This window comes from Apium graveolens, chromosome 3, assembly GCF_009905375.1.
Source record: "Apium graveolens cultivar Ventura chromosome 3, ASM990537v1, whole genome shotgun sequence".
NCBI classification, from domain to species: domain Eukaryota; kingdom Viridiplantae; phylum Streptophyta; class Magnoliopsida; order Apiales; family Apiaceae; genus Apium; species Apium graveolens.
The window spans coordinates 63564247-63581380 of record NC_133649.1 but is presented as its reverse complement, the minus strand read 5'-3'; the positions used below and the strand labels follow the sequence as shown (position 1 = coordinate 63581380).

At 33.6% G+C, this 17134-nt stretch overlaps 3 protein-coding genes across 3 annotated transcripts; all 3 read left to right on the top strand.

Moving 5' to 3' along the window:
- The first annotated feature begins 1873 nt into the window (after nt 1-1873).
- Nucleotides 1874-4990, top strand: LOC141712362 (uncharacterized). Its single transcript, XM_074515273.1, has 2 exons — nt 1874-2209; nt 4168-4990. Exons 1-2 carry the CDS (start codon nt 2030-2032, stop codon nt 4795-4797), a joined length of 810 nt encoding a protein of 269 aa, XP_074371374.1. The 5' UTR covers nt 1874-2029; the 3' UTR covers nt 4798-4990.
- Nucleotides 4991-10381: 5391 nt separating this feature from the next.
- Nucleotides 10382-13357, top strand: LOC141712361 (protein BOLA2). The gene is made up of 3 exons (XM_074515272.1): nt 10382-10565; nt 12865-12887; nt 12989-13357. Exons 1-3 carry the CDS (start codon nt 10503-10505, stop codon nt 13185-13187), a joined length of 285 nt encoding a protein of 94 aa, XP_074371373.1. The 5' UTR covers nt 10382-10502; the 3' UTR covers nt 13188-13357.
- Nucleotides 13358-14351: 994 nt separating this feature from the next.
- On the top strand, nt 14352-16887 carry LOC141712360 (fibrillin-5, chloroplastic). Its single transcript, XM_074515271.1, has 7 exons — nt 14352-14867; nt 14970-15085; nt 15243-15365; nt 16109-16207; nt 16290-16334; nt 16418-16491; nt 16586-16887. The coding sequence occupies exons 1-7, from the start codon at nt 14579-14581 to the stop codon at nt 16671-16673; spliced, it is 834 nt and encodes a 277-aa protein (XP_074371372.1). The 5' UTR covers nt 14352-14578; the 3' UTR covers nt 16674-16887.
- Nucleotides 16888-17134: the final 247 nt, after the last annotated feature.

Genomic DNA, 17134 nt, shown 5'->3' with positions numbered 1-17134 from the left:
CACGTGAACTGTCATTCAAAGTAGCTTCACAGTTGTGATAACATATAAAAATAATTTATTCTTTACCAAATCACTTATAAATAGAGAGCTACAACCTCATGAAGTCACACTCGTCAAAATTAATTATGTCTGCACTCCCAAATTTGGATAATTGTTTTTGTGGAAAAAAAGTTGTTGTAGCACATTATTGGAAGGGTATTCACGCAGGCAGGCGGTTTATCAAATGTCCCGACGGTGTTTGCATTTATGAACATTGGATCGAAGAGTCGCTTGAACCCCGTGCAGCAGTTCTCATTGAAATTCTTAGGGAAGAAATTACCAAAGAGAATGTAGCCCACTGTGCAGAAATTCGTGAGTTGCAGCGTGAAAATGAGGAGACAACGGGGGAATTACAGAGAATGAAGGCGTTCATTGAGTCCCATAGCTGGAACATCAATGAAGATAATGATGACTCCGATGATACAGATGAATGAATCCAGTTCATATATTGCTGGTTTTTAATATTTGTATTGTTGCATCGTACTCATTTCTATTTACTTATCGTGTTGTCGTAGGCTATGGACAATGTAACGTGTTCTATTTAACTGTTATTATGTAACACAATAACTGTTATTATTGTGAATTGAAGTAGGCACAATTTTTCAACTGTGTGTTATTATGTAACTGATGTTATGTGATGAAATTTGTATTTCAAGTTAAGTATTCATTATCAGCAAATGAGTTAAGAACAAATATGAGGCCTTGTCAAGAAAAAATATATTCCCCCATGATACCTTTTTCCAAGGAACTAATACCATACAAAAAAGAATTTAAAATTAAAATAAAAATTACATACTACAAATAGGTTTACATCACTAGCCAACAAAAAAAGAATTAAACCAAAGTAATTTTTTGGGAATTAAATATGAGCTTTCAAAAATATGCTCTCACGTTAAAAATGCGCACTCGACTCGCGTGACACCCTTTTTAAAGCTACAAAAATCATATATTTACAATTTTTTTATTAAAATAAAAAATATACACTAAAAATAGGTTTACATCACTAATCAACAAAAAAAATTAAATCAAAATAATTTTTTTACAATTTAATATTAGGGCTCAAAACATGACCTCTAAAGGATTTTTTTTACTTGCAAAACTATACACCCAAGTCACAAACGAGGAGGAAAAGAAAAAACAAAAAAAGTATATACCCCAGAACGCCACACTTCTGGGTCTCATTGTCAGAACCCCAAAAGTAGTGGAGTTCTGTGCCATTTTTGAAAGATTTTGAGTGAATGTGCCATAAAAATAAACTATTCATTCAAATGGGTCTAAAATGTCACGGAGCCCCCCACGAGATCTAGTTCCGAACCTTTAGCTCTGATATCACTTACTAGACCGCGAGCGAGCCCATAACTCCATAATAATATGATATTGTACATTTTAAATCAAGTTCGCACATATTTATATATGAACTTTCCCAAAAGATCTGGTATTAACAAATAATTTTCCATTATCCGATCAACTCATAATTGGGTTGAGACTATTAAAAGAGTAGTAATAGGTATCTCAAATATCTTCCCCAAATTTTTTACCAAATGACGTGGTTGACACATTACTGCTTTTGGTTCGTGTGCGCATATGAATGCATGTGAGATCACATATTATTATTAGAAAGATTGTCAATTATTTACATAACACATCAGATTTTGGGAAATTTTTTGGGAAAAAATTTGGGATCCGTGTTATTTTCACTATTAAAAATTCGACTGGGCTGAACTCATTTACTGAATTACGGTCCATTTCCACCGCCTCTGTATTATTTATAACCTAGTAAAAATATTATAGGAATGTCGGGAAACCGAAGAGCTAAACTAGCGGCCCTATAAATACAACCCTAGCATAGGCCACAGCTAACAAGAGTATATATAAATATATTATTACACCACTCCTCCTTTCTTTCCGGTCACTACTTTTCATCTTCCCAATAAAACACATTCTTCTCTTCCCACCATAAACGAAGAAACACTCTATATTAAGAATAACAATGGGCGCCTGTGCAACCAAACCTAAGGCTGATGCTACTGATGCTCCGGCACCGTTACCGGAGAAAGATGAAGTTGTTAAGAATGAACTTGCTGTTGCTGCCACCGTTGTCGAGACTAAGGAGGTTGTTGAGGTTGATGCTGCTGACAAGACACGCTCTCTCAGTAATCTCCTCAAGGAGGTAATTTCATCATCCTCATTACTAGTCACTATTGTCTCAACCCGAAAAGCGGACGCCGCTGCTCTAGTTCCAGTCCCGATTAACCTTCGAAAATTAATACTTTTACTTCTTTTTTATTGAATCCCGAAAGACTGCTTGAAATTTTAATAATTTTAGTCTCTATTGCTGTAGAATTATGGTTCGTCACTATTCAAAAATCAATCCGTGATTATTTGTAACTATGATTGTGTTCGGGTTGCAAAGTCAAGTGTATACTTGTTATTTGTTACATGGTACGGTACAGTTTCACGGAGTAAAAAAATGGGTAAGATAGACTTCCAAAAGCCTATTGATTTGGAGTCATGTGCACCAGGGTCCGGGCATTTTCTTGGTTAGATTTAGTTGGTTTAATTTATTAAAAAATGGGAAGGCATAGTTATTATGATTGGGGAATCCAATGGTGCTGGGTTAAAATTATTTGAAACGTATCTAAAGTTGAAGGTGTTACTGACCCCAGAGTAATCACAAATCACTTTACGTTGTGTAATTTTATTAGCTTTACAGCGCTGTCATAACAAAGTAGCTATGGTGGGAACAATATTATACCTCAGACAACCAAACATCCACAATCCACCAATTAGGATGAAAAACATTTATCTTTTAATTATTATTGTTGATTTAAATATACCTAATTGTGAGCTGGGTTTGCTTTGTGTTTCTTAGTGGTATATTATTAAAGGATACTGTTTAATCGTATATTCAGTAATAAACAAGAAATCCTCTGATAAATTTATGTACCAATTAATTTCGATATCTCTGGGTTTTAGGTTATATGTGATGAGATCTTTTTCAGTATGTTCTTAGTTTTTAACAGTCCCTGTAGCTGAAATTGTCAAAGTCTGTGAAATCCTGGTCCCTTTGATATTGTAAATGTTCTGCCGGCAGGGCGGCACCTAAGTCCTAACGCTCAGCTGTAATGCGTTTAAAGCAACAATACAAGTTGACCTGTCTGATAATGCCAGGGACCAACGACACCTATCTATTTTTTTTAAATTTAGCTGTCAATTTTTAAGTTGATTTAATAATCTAGAAATATATTATTGTTGCCCTGTATACTTGCATGTTCTACAATACTTTGTGCAACTTGCAAGTTGCTTAGTCTCATATGTTGTCTAGTGTCCTGTTGTCATCACACACCTATCCTAAAGATTCGTATTCATTTGTTATATTTTCTCATTATTATTCTTGTCTACTAGTGAATTCTATAAAATCTTTAGATATGTAAATAGTTAAGATACTACCTTTAGCAATTGGATTTTTATGGTATTTATGTCAAAAACAATGTTGGTTCTTTTGTTTCATGAAAGAAAACAATATCCAGGTCTGCCAACTTGTTCACACTTCATTGTTTTGTTCCCTCACTCTTTTTGTTTTGTAGATTGTTTCTATGAATCCTTTTTATAGATGAGGCAGTTTGTTTGGACATCATTTTTGTCTTATTTACACTGCAAATTGTGCTGAGAATCATGTCTAAGACTTGCTATCAGAATAAGGTTATTAGATACTATTTGTCTTCTGCTAGAAGAATATGTTATTTAGCAAGTGTTTTTACTCGCAAAATATCCCACGGAAGATGTGGATATCCAAGTCATTGTCACTGCAGTCATAGCAAATGTTATATTTAAAACAGTTTGAATTTTGCCTGGCTCAATATGACATTATATATTCTATGTAGGGAGTAGGTTCAATTTCACAATATTATAAGAAACTAAAGGAACCATTTAGAGACATACCTTTAGATACTTGTTTATTTCTAGGCATCTTGCTACAGAAAGTTGAACAGATCAACTGGATGAGGGCTTGTCTATGATTCTTTTGAGATAGTCTTTAAACCAATATCTTTTGTTTGGCATTCAATGTTAATATAATGATCTTTTAGTCTATCAATGTTTAAATTGATCCCTTTCTGCTTAAATTAGAGTGAAGAAGTGAAAGGCTCAACTGAAAATGACAAGACCGAGCCAGAGTTGGTGAAAGAGGAGACTTGTGAAACTAAAAAAGACACCGACATTTCTGAAACCAAGACAACTGAAGTTGTAAAGTCTGAAACATTAGTAGAAACAACTTCAACACCAGCTGTTGATGCTGCTGATGAAGTCAAAGCAGAAGAAGCAACTGAGGTAGAAGCAGCTACCAAGGAAACTGAAATTCCGGTAGAGAAATCAATTCCTGTAGTCGATGTTTCTGGTAAGGTGGAAACAGAGGAATCAGCACCTGTTATTTGTGCTGTTGCTGAGAATGTTGCAGACAAAGAAATTGAGGTAGTATCAGCTACCGAGGTCGAAAAACCGGAGGCAGCTGAGGAGAAAAAGATTGAAGAGCATGACAAAGCTATCGAAACTCCAATATCTGAACCTGAAACTGAAGTTGTGGAAGAAAAAGCATCTGCTCCTGTTGAGGTTGAAGAAAACAAAAAAGTTGAGGTAGCATCAGCAATTGAGATCCCGAAAACGGAGGCAATTGAGGAGACAAAGATAGAAGAGAAAACAGTCACCACTGAAGAGAAGAAAACAGAGAGCGAAGTATGTGCTGAGAATGTCAAACCATGATGGATAAGGCCTTAAAGATAATGTCAAAAAGGATGAATTTGTTTTTTCACTTTAAATATATATATATATTATATACTTGTGTTGAACACTGATCCTGCTGAAGTTGCCTTGTGGCAATTGAACTAATAGCAGGGTGTTGCCATGATGAAACTTTTTCGTATTTATTGATTGTTGTGGTTGATTTTTCTTTCCAGTTTTGTGTATGCTGGTAGTTTCCTAGTTAATGGGTTTTTCATTTGAACACACAGTTTTCCTAGTGCAGTAATGTGATCTTGCGTGTTTTGCATTTGAGTTGTTCCTAACAATATTCAAGTCGGGTTGCCAAGACACGCATGAAAAGTAGATGAAGCCCTGCTGTATTTTGCCTATTTGTTTTGTTTAGACAACTTATAGGCAATGTAACAAATAGCAATCACATTCAGACCACAACTTAACAAAATGTAACAATATGTCCAGAGTAGGGCTGTAAATTTAGCAGGACTATCGGTATCTCGGTTTATATCCGACTCAAAAATATGATACATATCTCATATCCGTTTTATAAACGATCTAAATTTGACGGAAAAATTAAACTTGGATAAAATATGATCCCGAATATGAGCACTCATATACCCGCTCAAATTAGGTCTCATATTATTTTTTATAAAATGACACTACCCGAATATATGATCCTACCCGAATATATGATCCATCACTCATATTCGATTCGATCCCATATGTAAAATATATTTTCAACCCATTATATTTGTAAGTAAATAATCATTTTATAATTCTTTATATCTTATATAAGTTTTAATTTCCTATGAAATATGACTTTTATGGTTATTATTTTTATAATATGATATTTATTTTATACTAATAATCATATAAATAGTTAAAATAAAAATAATGTTTAATGTTAGTGGATCATATTTGACTCGTATCCGGTGGATCATAAACTACCCGGTTAGAAAATGAAAATACGGTACCGACTTATATTCGGTTTGGATCCGATACTGGTATACCCGGAATCAATTTGTATCCGAATAATATGAATTCAGACCCAAATATGGACACATTTAAAGTAAAAAGCCCTAGTCCCGAGTACAAAGTACGGATTTTGCAATGAGGTGGATCGCAATTCACAATAGCTGTCTATGCATCCGCAGATTGACATTTCATTCTAATACTATTTAACTATAATTATAAATATCTTAAACCAGTATTTTAATACTATTATACTGCAAATTTGGACGAGATTTATGCCAATATTAAATATATATTTACACGGAAATCGGACCTTTGCGCTTAAATGAACTTGTTCAACAAGTCATGTTACACAGATCAGCAGGCCCAACTTATTATCAGGCCCAAAACAAACTATACAAACAGTTCACAAAATCACCGAGTTTCTACTCCTCCATCATAAAACCCTCCGGAACCCCTTATCCTCTCTCTCTCTCTCTCTCTCGTTATCTCTCTCTCTCCAAATGACAACATCTCTCCCCTCTCCACCCTCATTACCCCCATTACCATCAAAAAACAAAACAAAAACCAAAGGCATCAAACTAGCAAGCCCAAAAGACATGATAGCCCACTACGAAGCCCAAGGAATGGACACCCACCAAGCCTCTCTCAGAGTCATTGAAGATCTTCAAAAGGCCCTCTTCCAAAAAATCGCCATAAATAAAACTAAAAAAATGTCCACCGCCGGCGCCGGAGACACCACCGTCGCCGGAATTTCAAGTGGTCGGAAGTTGGATGTGATAAATAGTAGGTTGATGAATTTGGACATGAAGGTTGATACGAAACCTGGGTACCCACAAACGTTGGCAATTGGAGTTGCCTCGGGAGCTGTGATCAAAGGAGTTGGTGTTCTTGTTCCTCATTTGGTTTCATCTGTTGGCTCTATTTGGAATAGCGTAAGGAATTTTACTAGTGGTAATTGATTTTTGTATTCTCTTTTTAAATGATTAATTGTATTTTTGGTTCAAGTTGTTGCTCAAGGTAGTTAATAGAAGAGAGAAATACGTGTGTTGTTTCTGTTGTCAAGTTTAGTTGGTTGAAATGTGGATATTTATTAACTTAAAAATATATGCTTTGTTTATCCAGAATTAATTTGTATTTTCTGTTTAATTGTTTCAAGTTCGTGGTAATGTGTATGTAATATATGGTGCATTTAATTTGAGCTTTGTAGTTGAGTTTGAGTTTATAGGGTTTAAGTTGAGCGGGTTCTAGTTTGATTTTGTGGTTTGATTGAGTTCAAGTTTGAGGTTCAAATTATTTAGTCAGAGCTAACTTGAGTATTACAGCATGTGGTGCGATTTACCTCGGTCATTCCCCTATTTAAAGCTACAAGTGAGAGGTGCACTTTAGAACCAGTAGCCATGAATCTGTTCACTAGTTTTAGATATGGGTGTCAGTTTGATGATTTACAAACATATATAAGCTATATATCTGAAGGGGCTGGTTTAAACAGAAAGCATTAAAGCTTGGTACATTAGGTTGTAGATTGAAGTAGGAGACTACTGACCAGTCGAAGAAGATTCTGGCTAAGGATTCCAAATGAATGACATGTCGTTTTGTTTTGTTTTAGATCTATGCAAGTATCATCATTTGCTTGGATTCGCCCTTAGATTTGCTATTTAACTACAAAATAGAAATGATGTTTGCTTTCTTTGATTCTGCGGTTTATATATAATGTTTGGACCTGCTAATGACTTTAAGCTACGATGGTTGAAATCCTGGTGTTAGCTTTCAGGGATCCTACTTCAGTACTGGTATATCGGTCTAATGATTTGCGAACACGTATATCTTATACATCTGAAAGGTATTAGTATAAACAGAAACTGCAATTAATTTAGATGCATTAGGTAGTCTATCTAAGCAGGGTACTTCTATATGTGGATTCCGCCTGAGCCTACTGTAGAAGGGTTTCTTTTTTCTTTTCTTGGATACTTAAACATATTATCATTGCTTCGATCCACATATTCAGCATGATGTCTAACAATGATGTTAATCACATCTAGGATTGGTGACTTGAACTTGAACATTACTCAGTATTGTCATGTAAGATAATATAATATTAAACAGCATTCCGTTGTTCCTCTTATGATTTAGGATTTCAGTTACTGCTTTGTTAATGCCATCCTCTCCTTTTTGCTCTTTAAGAATGTATCACGGTTTAGATTTTCAACAGTTCAGGGTTGTATCTAACATTCCACTAGTTATCATTGAAGCTGAAGGAGTTGAGTTAGTTGACCCTGAGCCCATCTCTCCTTGTGAAATTGTTAAGCAAAGTTTCCGCCCTTTTTTTTACCATATCCAGTCATAATATTGTATCCCAGAGTAAGAAATGATGTACGATAGTCATCCATCTTTAAAGAACTGTATCTGCATTCGTGGTTTTAAGTGATGAGAGAAGCAGAGGTACTCTGTTTGGCAAGAGGAAATTGGCAAGACACTTGAGGGTATGCGGATTACAAGTATGTTGAACTATTTTCTTCTTCGTTTTTGGTTCAGAGACTCTTGAAACTGTTGGCTTGCAGCTTTCAAGAGCTATTGTCTCACGCTGCCTTCAATTGTTCAATTGTGTTTTTGTGATTGTTTGCTTCAAATTGAATTTGACTAAATTTGATTTTCTACATAATTCTGCAACGTGTATTCTCGGTGTTGGCGAGACAGTTATACAAGTTGCTCATGGGTTATTAGGGCAAATGTAACAGTGATCCAAAAATCTAAATTTGGGCCAGATTATCCCAAAATTCCATTCCAACACTTCACTAATCCAAATTTGGATCACTTGGTTTAATATAAAATAATAATTTTGTTATTTGTAGTTTATGAGATTTTAAATTAATTTTTGATTATTTAATTATATAATTAATAACAGAATATAATTAATAGTTAACAAAATTTGTTTTTAAAATAAAATTTAAAATAACGAGAAAACATAATTTTATTAAAATTTAAAAATAAAAATAAAAAAACGCATATTGCACTTAAACATGCATTAATTGAGCATTTGTGGGAAGAATGTACTAATTCGGAAAATTAGTGTGTATTAATGATATTTTGTATGTTAATTATTATAATAAATGTGTTTTTCGTGAATTAAGTGCACAATTTTAATATTTTTATGTGTATTAATTTTTTTGATTTAATTAATTTATGAAATATTATATAAATTATTAATAATGATTAAATAATAAATTTAAAATAAAAATGCTTAATATGATATTTATATATTATTATATGTAAAAAATAATTTGGATCAAATATTTGGATCACACGAGTTGGTCAGGAATTTGGATCAATATTTGAATAAGTTAGTAATGTAAATTTGGATTTTTGGATCAATATGGATATGGACTTAGTCTTATTACTGATGAATTCAGATCCAAAGTCGCAATGTACATAATGAGGATAATAAGTGTTGTAGTAAGACAGATTTTTTATTCACATAGAAAACAAACATGTGTTCCTTTGTGATAAATTTATGTTGCAACAATCACTTGAATGTATACTTGAAAGTATCATGATCCCTAGCGGGAAAAGTTTACTCATGTATATGCATGTAGTGACCGATTTCTAATAGCAACTCGTGATGGCATAAATATTCAAATTTGAATCTATTTCGGTCTAAATTTACCCAACAGTGATATAAATCTCGGCCAAATTTGAACCGATAAACAGTGTTGATCCAAATTTGGACCGACACTATTCAGAAAAAATGACAAAAATAACCGATTTTTGAAAAAATTTAACAAAAATAGCCATTCTGAAAAAAGTGACCAATTTTGGCCGATTGAATACTCTACTGTCTGTTGGGTATCCCAATTTATATAAAATACTCCACTGGTAGTTGGGTATTTCATATATGAGATATTCCACTGCACTCCACTGACAGTTGGGTATCCCATCGGCCAAAGTTGACCAACTTTTCAGAAATTGGTTATTTTTATCAATTTTGTGTAAAAATAGGTTAAATTTGTCCTTCACCCCACTATTCATCGGTCCAAATTTAAATAATATTAAAATTACAGCTTTTCACTTTTTCTTATTTATTTTATTAGAATATATTTTGAGTTAAGATATGTATAAATGTAATTAACTAATGTCATAATATATTTACTATTTATTTTTATTTTTTGTATTAACAAATACTAAAATAAAATTAAATAAAATATACTTGCATTTCTTAATTTCAAATTAAAAATACATTTAAACATATTAGATATGGATTATTTTAATCATATTTTAAAATAATAAACTTAATTAATAATAATTAAATATTAAAATAATATCATATATTATATAATAAGTGAAGTGCATAAAACTTAAAATATTCACTATAAATTATATTATAATTGAGAACGAAATTTGGATCAAACGGCTGGAGTTGGAGAGAGATTTCGTCCAAATTTGAATCAAAAATCGGTTCAAATTTGAGCCAAACAGTACAAATATTTGGAGGGTATTTGAATACTTGTTTTGAATAACTAAACTGAATACCCTTAAAAAAGAATCGCATATAGTGGGATTAATTATGGCATATAACAATTGTTGATGGGCCTTGTAGTTAATTAGCGTCCACAGAGCTTGCAAACCAGAATCTGCCCAAAAGGCAAGCTTAAAAACAAAGCTGAGCCTTGCGAGAAAGGGCTTTATATACAAAAAACCCAAGACTATACATACAGTGATACTGATACATACAAAAGAAGAAGATGGGAGTAACCAAGGAGCAGGTTGAGTCATCTCTTAGGTCAAAGCTCAGTCCTTCTCATCTTGTAAGTCCCCCCCCCCCTCCCTCCCTCCCTTTTAATGCTTATTATTTTATCTTATATCAAACATACCCATTTTGTTTTTCTAGTGCTCCTGTTTAATTTTTAATTTATTGGTCTACTCAATGTTTGGTTATATAATCTTTAAGAAATCGGGCAAGTTTGTATTGATAGTAAAGGTTGGAACCTTTGTTTTTATGTTATTTGGGAATAGAGTTTTATTTAAAAATACATTTACAATGCTAAATGAGGTAATTGATGATTATGTGTTTGATTCTGGTTGCCTCCAACAATCAGTTTTTTTGGTTATCGGAATTAAGTTACTGGGTGTTTGGATTGTTGATGGGTAAATAAGGAATGAGTCACCCAGCTAATGTGAATGAGATTCCTGTTCCAATAACTAAACACCACCACATAGGAATAATTTTGATTCCCGGGTTGAAATCAATAGACCAAACGACTCCTACTTACTTTCCCCAGCATCTGATGCTTGTGGCCATTCTCCTTAGTCCTTTCACCTCTTGTTATGCATATAAAGCATCAAAGCTTAATGTATATTCATCTTTCATGTGTTGGGTTGGGGGAGGGGGCTGTATTCTTTCATATTCCGGTATTTTCTGTCTTCCTAAGTAGAAGACCCTTTGCATTGCTAGGTTGTATTTAGTTTTCACATTTTCCTTGTTCTGTTGTCCTATCCCGTCAAAATTTATGAACTCCTTTGTCCACCCACATTCCCACCTGATGCTCCTGTATCCATCTCCACCTGGACGTTCACACGATTTAGCTTTAACCATAGTAAATGGTCCCACATTTTTGGTTGATAGAGAATCAAAGCGGATTTACCAACGAATCACGAAACATTCTTGCATATGATTTCTTTATTCAGAAGTCATTCGTGACGACGTAGATATTCACATGTGGGTTGAGATTATGTAAGCTGAGGCCTGATAGTGGCAATTGATAAAGGCAACGTATTATACTTATAAATTTATCACGAAACAATTATTATCCCACTATTAATCGCTACAACCTTAAAAATTGAAGCATTGCAGCCAGGAACAGGGTAGGATTTGATGAAGGGCAAATCTTTTTAACAACTTATGTATTAAATGGACGTAAATATTACATAAATTACTAACCTTAAAACGTATAAACTATTAATATTTGTGTGTGTGTGTGTTATCTTAATATGAACAAATTTTGACGGGGTGAAGTTTAAATATTACAAAATTTTACTATTAAATTACAATAAATAAAAAATAATATAAATATTTTAATACATAATATACCCGAGTTCTGAAGTTTGGACTGGCAACCTCTTAGGTGCTTCGCCCCTTACCTTTGTCCCTAATGTAGTTGTCCGTACCTTGTATCATATTCAGCCTCAGTCATTCCACAAAATTAACTAGATACCTCCACGCGTGTCAAAATATAGATGAGATACATTTCATAATCCAAAATTTACATACGCCTCTGGATACTTCAGAATATGCAGATTAGAACTGTCATAAACAATAGCATACTTCAAGTACGCGGTGTAAACTGTTGTACCTTTCTATATATGTTTTAGGTCCCCGCCTTAATTAGCTCTGAAATCTATGATTTAATAGTTCGGGAACACAATCATGGGAGATATTTCTTTTGTTCTCTTTTTCCAGTTTTCAACTTGGAACACACTGATAATGCTCCCATAAATAAAAAATCACCTGCAAGAAGTAGTCAAGGCACTTTAAGCCGAGATGTAACAGGTCCTTAGATAGTCCACTTTTCGTAGTGATATCCTTTTATTAGTACCAAGGTTGAGTTTCTGAGGGGGAATCACTAAAATAGTGAAGAATGAGTATTGAGAAGATAGGAAGACTGGAGAAGTGTTTCAGTATAAATCTATGATACTGTTCATTTTCATTTTATGCTTGAATATAATTTTTCATTTCAAATACTGCTTTCTCCTCTTCTTGTTTCTTTACCTAGTTTCCCTGAAAATATCTTTTAAGCTTGAGTAACAGATCTCTAGGATTCCATACTGATACTTGTTGCCCAATGCCCATATAATACCTTCGTGACTTGTGCTGTTACAAACACACAATTACTTCCGCCCATATACTGCCTTTTGTAACTCGAGCTAGTACTAAAATACAGTAGCCAGTGTTGGCCCCATTAGATCCATTGAAAAAATTTGACGTTGCCTTTATGATACATGCTTGGAATTTATATTTTTTATCGATGCATTTCTGTGGCTTCTACTCTCTTTTTTCCTTTGTCAAATAATCCTATATGTAACCTCCTTTTCTTTATTTTTCACCAGGAAGTTGTTGACACATCTGGAGGGTATGTTCTCCCATCTGGAAAAACCGTATTCAATAAAACTTTTAGATTTAGTTATTGTTATTCTTACATCCAAATTGTAATGAACTTATCTCTTTTCTCAGTTGTGGTGCCAGTTTTGCTGTTGAAATCGTTTCCGATCAGTTTGAAGGAAAGAGGTTGCTGGAGAGGCATAGGATGGTAAATGCTGCATTGGTAGAGGAAATGAAGGACATCCATGCCCTATCCATAACTAAAGCTCTGACTCCTGAGCAGCATTTGAAAAAGCAGCAGGAGTCTGAAAAATCTCAAGTTGCCGCTTGAAAATATGTTAATACTATTATGATCACCTCGGACAAAGTTTGATGTCAGACATACTTAATTGTAATAAATAAACAATTAGACGTGCTATTTACTGTAATTTGCATATAGATGACATTTTGCAGTTTTTTAAACTTGCCAAGATATTGATTTGAAACTTCTTTAATTATCTATTTAAACGCCTAAAAACCTCTGGTTCTACCGTTTTCTGAAACTTTATTTAGATTTTTTCTAAAATGTCTACAGCCTTTGCTCGAAGTATGGATAAGATTTGCATACATCTCACTCTTTTTGTGCCTCCCTTCTGTGTCGGACATTCTGGCAACATTTTTGGGACATTTTTCTGTCATGAGTTGCTCTACCTGTTCAATCAGATCTGCTAGTACTCATGGTCAAACTTTGGTCAGATAAGTATCTCCCCAGTATAACTTATGGCTTAAAATGAATAAGTGACTTATAAGTGACAAGTAGATGGATAGTTATAAGTTAAATAAGTGTTTGGTTAAATGTCAGAATATTTTTTACTTAACTAAGCTAAAATAAATAAATTTTAAATATAATTATCTTAATTCGTAAATTTTAAATTAGAAAGACATGTAAAAAGATAAATTTTAAAATAAAAATTAATAAAAAGGCAAAAAATCAAAATAAGTTGAGAAAAAATACGTCGTTGCTAACATTCAACTTATCAGCTTATACGGTGGACAAACACTCATCAATAAGTACTTATTGCTTATAAGCGAATAATTAGCTTATTATTTTGTAGCCAAATAGGCCCTATATATTATGGAAGTGAGTTTTACTGGTCTCTAAATTGAATCTTTCAAAACTGCTTTTGGGAACATATATTATTTTTTGCTTGTCTGGGCTAAGCTAAGCCATGTGGTTCATTTTTTGTACTGGACTCACATTGTCACAGACCATGGCAGATTAGTTATGCTCAATCCCACCATTGAAATCTATGTTGGTATTCAATAAAATACAAATCAGGCCTCTTTCTTTGATGAGAGAGGCATGGTACCTGCAATTGCAAGTAGAGGAATGTAAATTACAACACTGTGTTTTGTCTTTCAGCTACATTGTATTTTCCTCCCTGCATACTTTAAGGCAAGCTAAAATATGCTACCAAGCAATAACTCCACACACACAGCCACACAGGTAGTGTCAAGTGTCAACCACTTGTTTTATATCCATAAAAATATACAATCTATTAATCTGAATAAAGCAAAACTTGGGCATTAATTCATACTTTAAGATATTATAGTAAATATCAGTTACCAGGGTTTATGGAGGAGAATCTAAGCACATATAACAGACTATGAGTATGACTAGGGTAAGTCATCAATCTAACTGCACAACTTATAGGACACAATTCATTCCTGTAACTAGACAAAATGGCAACAAAGCTTGTCCATTCTCCAATCCCTGCTCCTAGTGTGGGCCCTACAATGTGTATTATCCCAAATCTCGTGAGAACTCCAAGACCATTCTCAACCACTGACATAACTAACAAGAAGAACACTAGGATTAAGCAGCACCCAAATGGTTTCAGATTTATTTCTACCATTAAAGTTGCTGAGCAGACCTCTACTGTAGTAGGAGATGATGATGAAGAGACAGAAGGGTCAGTAAGTTGCAAGACAGCTGCTCAAGTTAAAGCAGAACTTAGCGATATCTTACAAGGTAATCCAAGAACCTTTAAAAAATTTTAGCCACTCTTGCAATGAGTTTATGAATGTATTTGGCATGGAATTACAATAGCTGATTTCTTAAATTGTTGAAAAGGTGTTAATAGAGGGATTTTCGGGGTCCCGACGGAGAAAAAATCTGAGATTGAAAATTTTGTTAAGCTTCTAGAATCACAAAATCCAACTCCAGATCCAACTCAGAATCTTGAGAAGGTACATAAAGTTCTTGTTAGAATTTCCCCATATTTCCTTGAATTGTGTTTTTTACAAGGTCTTGATTGGTTTAGCTATCGGTGTACTTTCCATATTGCTGTAATTATTGAAAAAGATACAAAATTTATATAACTATCTTATTTTGGTAATCTGTAAGGTGGCTGGATGCTGGAAACTTCTTTATAGTACAATTAGAATTCTTGGATCAAAGAGAACAAAGCTGGGACTGCGTGATTTCATTGGTTTGGCAGACTTTCTCCAGATAATTGATGTTGCTGAGGTACTTCTATCGTAACTCCAGTTTTAATCCCACAGATATGGCTTTTTTTGAGAAAATTCTCCCAAAGTTTAATCACTTGTCGAAGAGTACAATGAGGACGGGTTTCAGGTCCATCATTTTAGCATAAAAGTAGACATTTAAAATTTTTATTATGAAAAGGAATGAAGATTGAGCCTTGAGGTGTTTAGATAAGCAAAATGTAGTGCATGTGTTAAATGAGTTATACGTGCAACATTTCTTGTAAATGTGTTCAACATTATAAATTTGCTTTAGCCAACCTTAAACACAAGTAATATGTGTTTGGATTAACAATTTAGTAGTGTGGAATGAGAACCTCGTTCCCTCTAGGTAGGTAAATCAAACCTATCATACTCCTTGGGTTTCCAATTCATTCTGATTCCCATTAACCCCCATTTCAATACCCTCTATTCTCACTCTTGATTCCCATTCCCATAATGCATTCAAACGCCCCCTTAGTTGCTGTGCTATTTGGGCAGTTACACCCTATTTTTGTGATATTTCAGTCAATTTTTAAAGAATGCTGTTACTTGAATTTGGGAAGAGAAAGAAACTATCTTACACATTGCAGAAGTATTTAGAGCAGATCTTAAAAAAAATTGTAATTATTTTTGTTTTTTTTACTGTTGTCTTTTGATTCGGTTTTTGATGGGTAAGATGATATTTGTAGATCCTGTCTTAATATCTCACTGAATTTGAACTTATAATATGCTCCAAAAATGGAGGGTAAAGCAGTTAATGTAATCAAGTTCAATGCAAGAGGCCTGAATTTATTGAATGGCAAACTAACCATTGAAGCCACCTTCAAGGTTGCATCCAAATCAGTTAAGAATCCAAACTTTCGTTTTATGTTATCTTCTTCATTGTCTTGCTACAAGAAACTAATCTATGTATGACATACTACAGAGAGTTGATATTAGTTACAGAAACTCGACGATAACTCCTGATCAGGTACATAACACTACTATGTATGAACTCGATCAAACCGTTGCTTCGAAATTAATTTCCTGTCCTTTTTTTATCCAAAACAACAGCTGATGAATTTGTTCCGGAAGAATTATGATATTTTGCTTGGAATCTTTAATCCAGAAGGCTGGCTTGAGATCACGTAACCTTCCAATCTTCTTACACAATTCGATTAGTAATGCATCTTAACAAACCTGTAATATACAGATTGTTTTTGTTTATATTGTTCATTACAGGTACGTAGATGATATGTTGAGAATAGGGAGGGATGATAAAGGCAATATATTTATATTAGAGAGATCAACAGAAGACAATCTATGCTGAGTATTCTTTTTCAAAACTACAGGCTTCCTGGAGAATTCATAGGACACATGAACTTATGTGTTATTGAATATTATACATCAGGAACCATCACTTAATGCATTTAGTTACATATTGAAAAGGCCCGTCAGATTTTAAACTTTTGATGTACATTCCAGTATTTTTGAGTTGAACCAGCGACCAGCCTAACTGCAACGTCAGTGAGGTTTTTGTCTAGCTCTGTTTGTGATTCAGTAAATTATAAGTTAAAATTTATTTAGCGGTTAATTTAAGATGAAAATTGATTATCTATACTAAATTATAGGGTTAAATGACATTTTGGTCACTCAACTGACCGAAAATTTGTAATTGTGTCTTCCAACTTAAGAAGTTTTCAGTAACATCATCGTACTCTTAAAAAAATTCATTTATAATGTTTACATTCCGTTAAAAATTTGACTGAAAGTTGACTAAACTTGATTACT

Bases quoted from the DNA above. Each gene is read 5' to 3' on its own strand.
- LOC141712361 (XM_074515272.1), top strand. From the start codon at position 10,503: ATGGGAGTAACCAAGGAGCAGGTTGAGTCATCTCTTAGGTCAAAGCTC. The intron at 10,566-12,864 runs GTAAGTCCCCCC...ATTTTTCACCAG, and splicing joins AGCTCAGTCCTTCTCATCTT to GAAGTTGTTGACACATCTGG. The intron at 12,888-12,988 runs GTATGTTCTCCC...CTCTTTTCTCAG, and splicing joins GTTGTTGACACATCTGGAGG to TTGTGGTGCCAGTTTTGCTG.
- LOC141712360 (XM_074515271.1), top strand. From the start codon at position 14,579: ATGGCAACAAAGCTTGTCCATTCTCCAATCCCTGCTCCTAGTGTGGGC. The intron at 16,335-16,417 runs GTACATAACACT...CCAAAACAACAG, and splicing joins CGACGATAACTCCTGATCAG to CTGATGAATTTGTTCCGGAA. The intron at 16,492-16,585 runs GTAACCTTCCAA...TGTTCATTACAG, and splicing joins GAAGGCTGGCTTGAGATCAC to GTACGTAGATGATATGTTGA.
- LOC141712362 (XM_074515273.1), top strand. From the start codon at position 2,030: ATGGGCGCCTGTGCAACCAAACCTAAGGCTGATGCTACTGATGCTCCG. The intron at 2,210-4,167 runs GTAATTTCATCA...TGCTTAAATTAG, and splicing joins TCAGTAATCTCCTCAAGGAG to AGTGAAGAAGTGAAAGGCTC.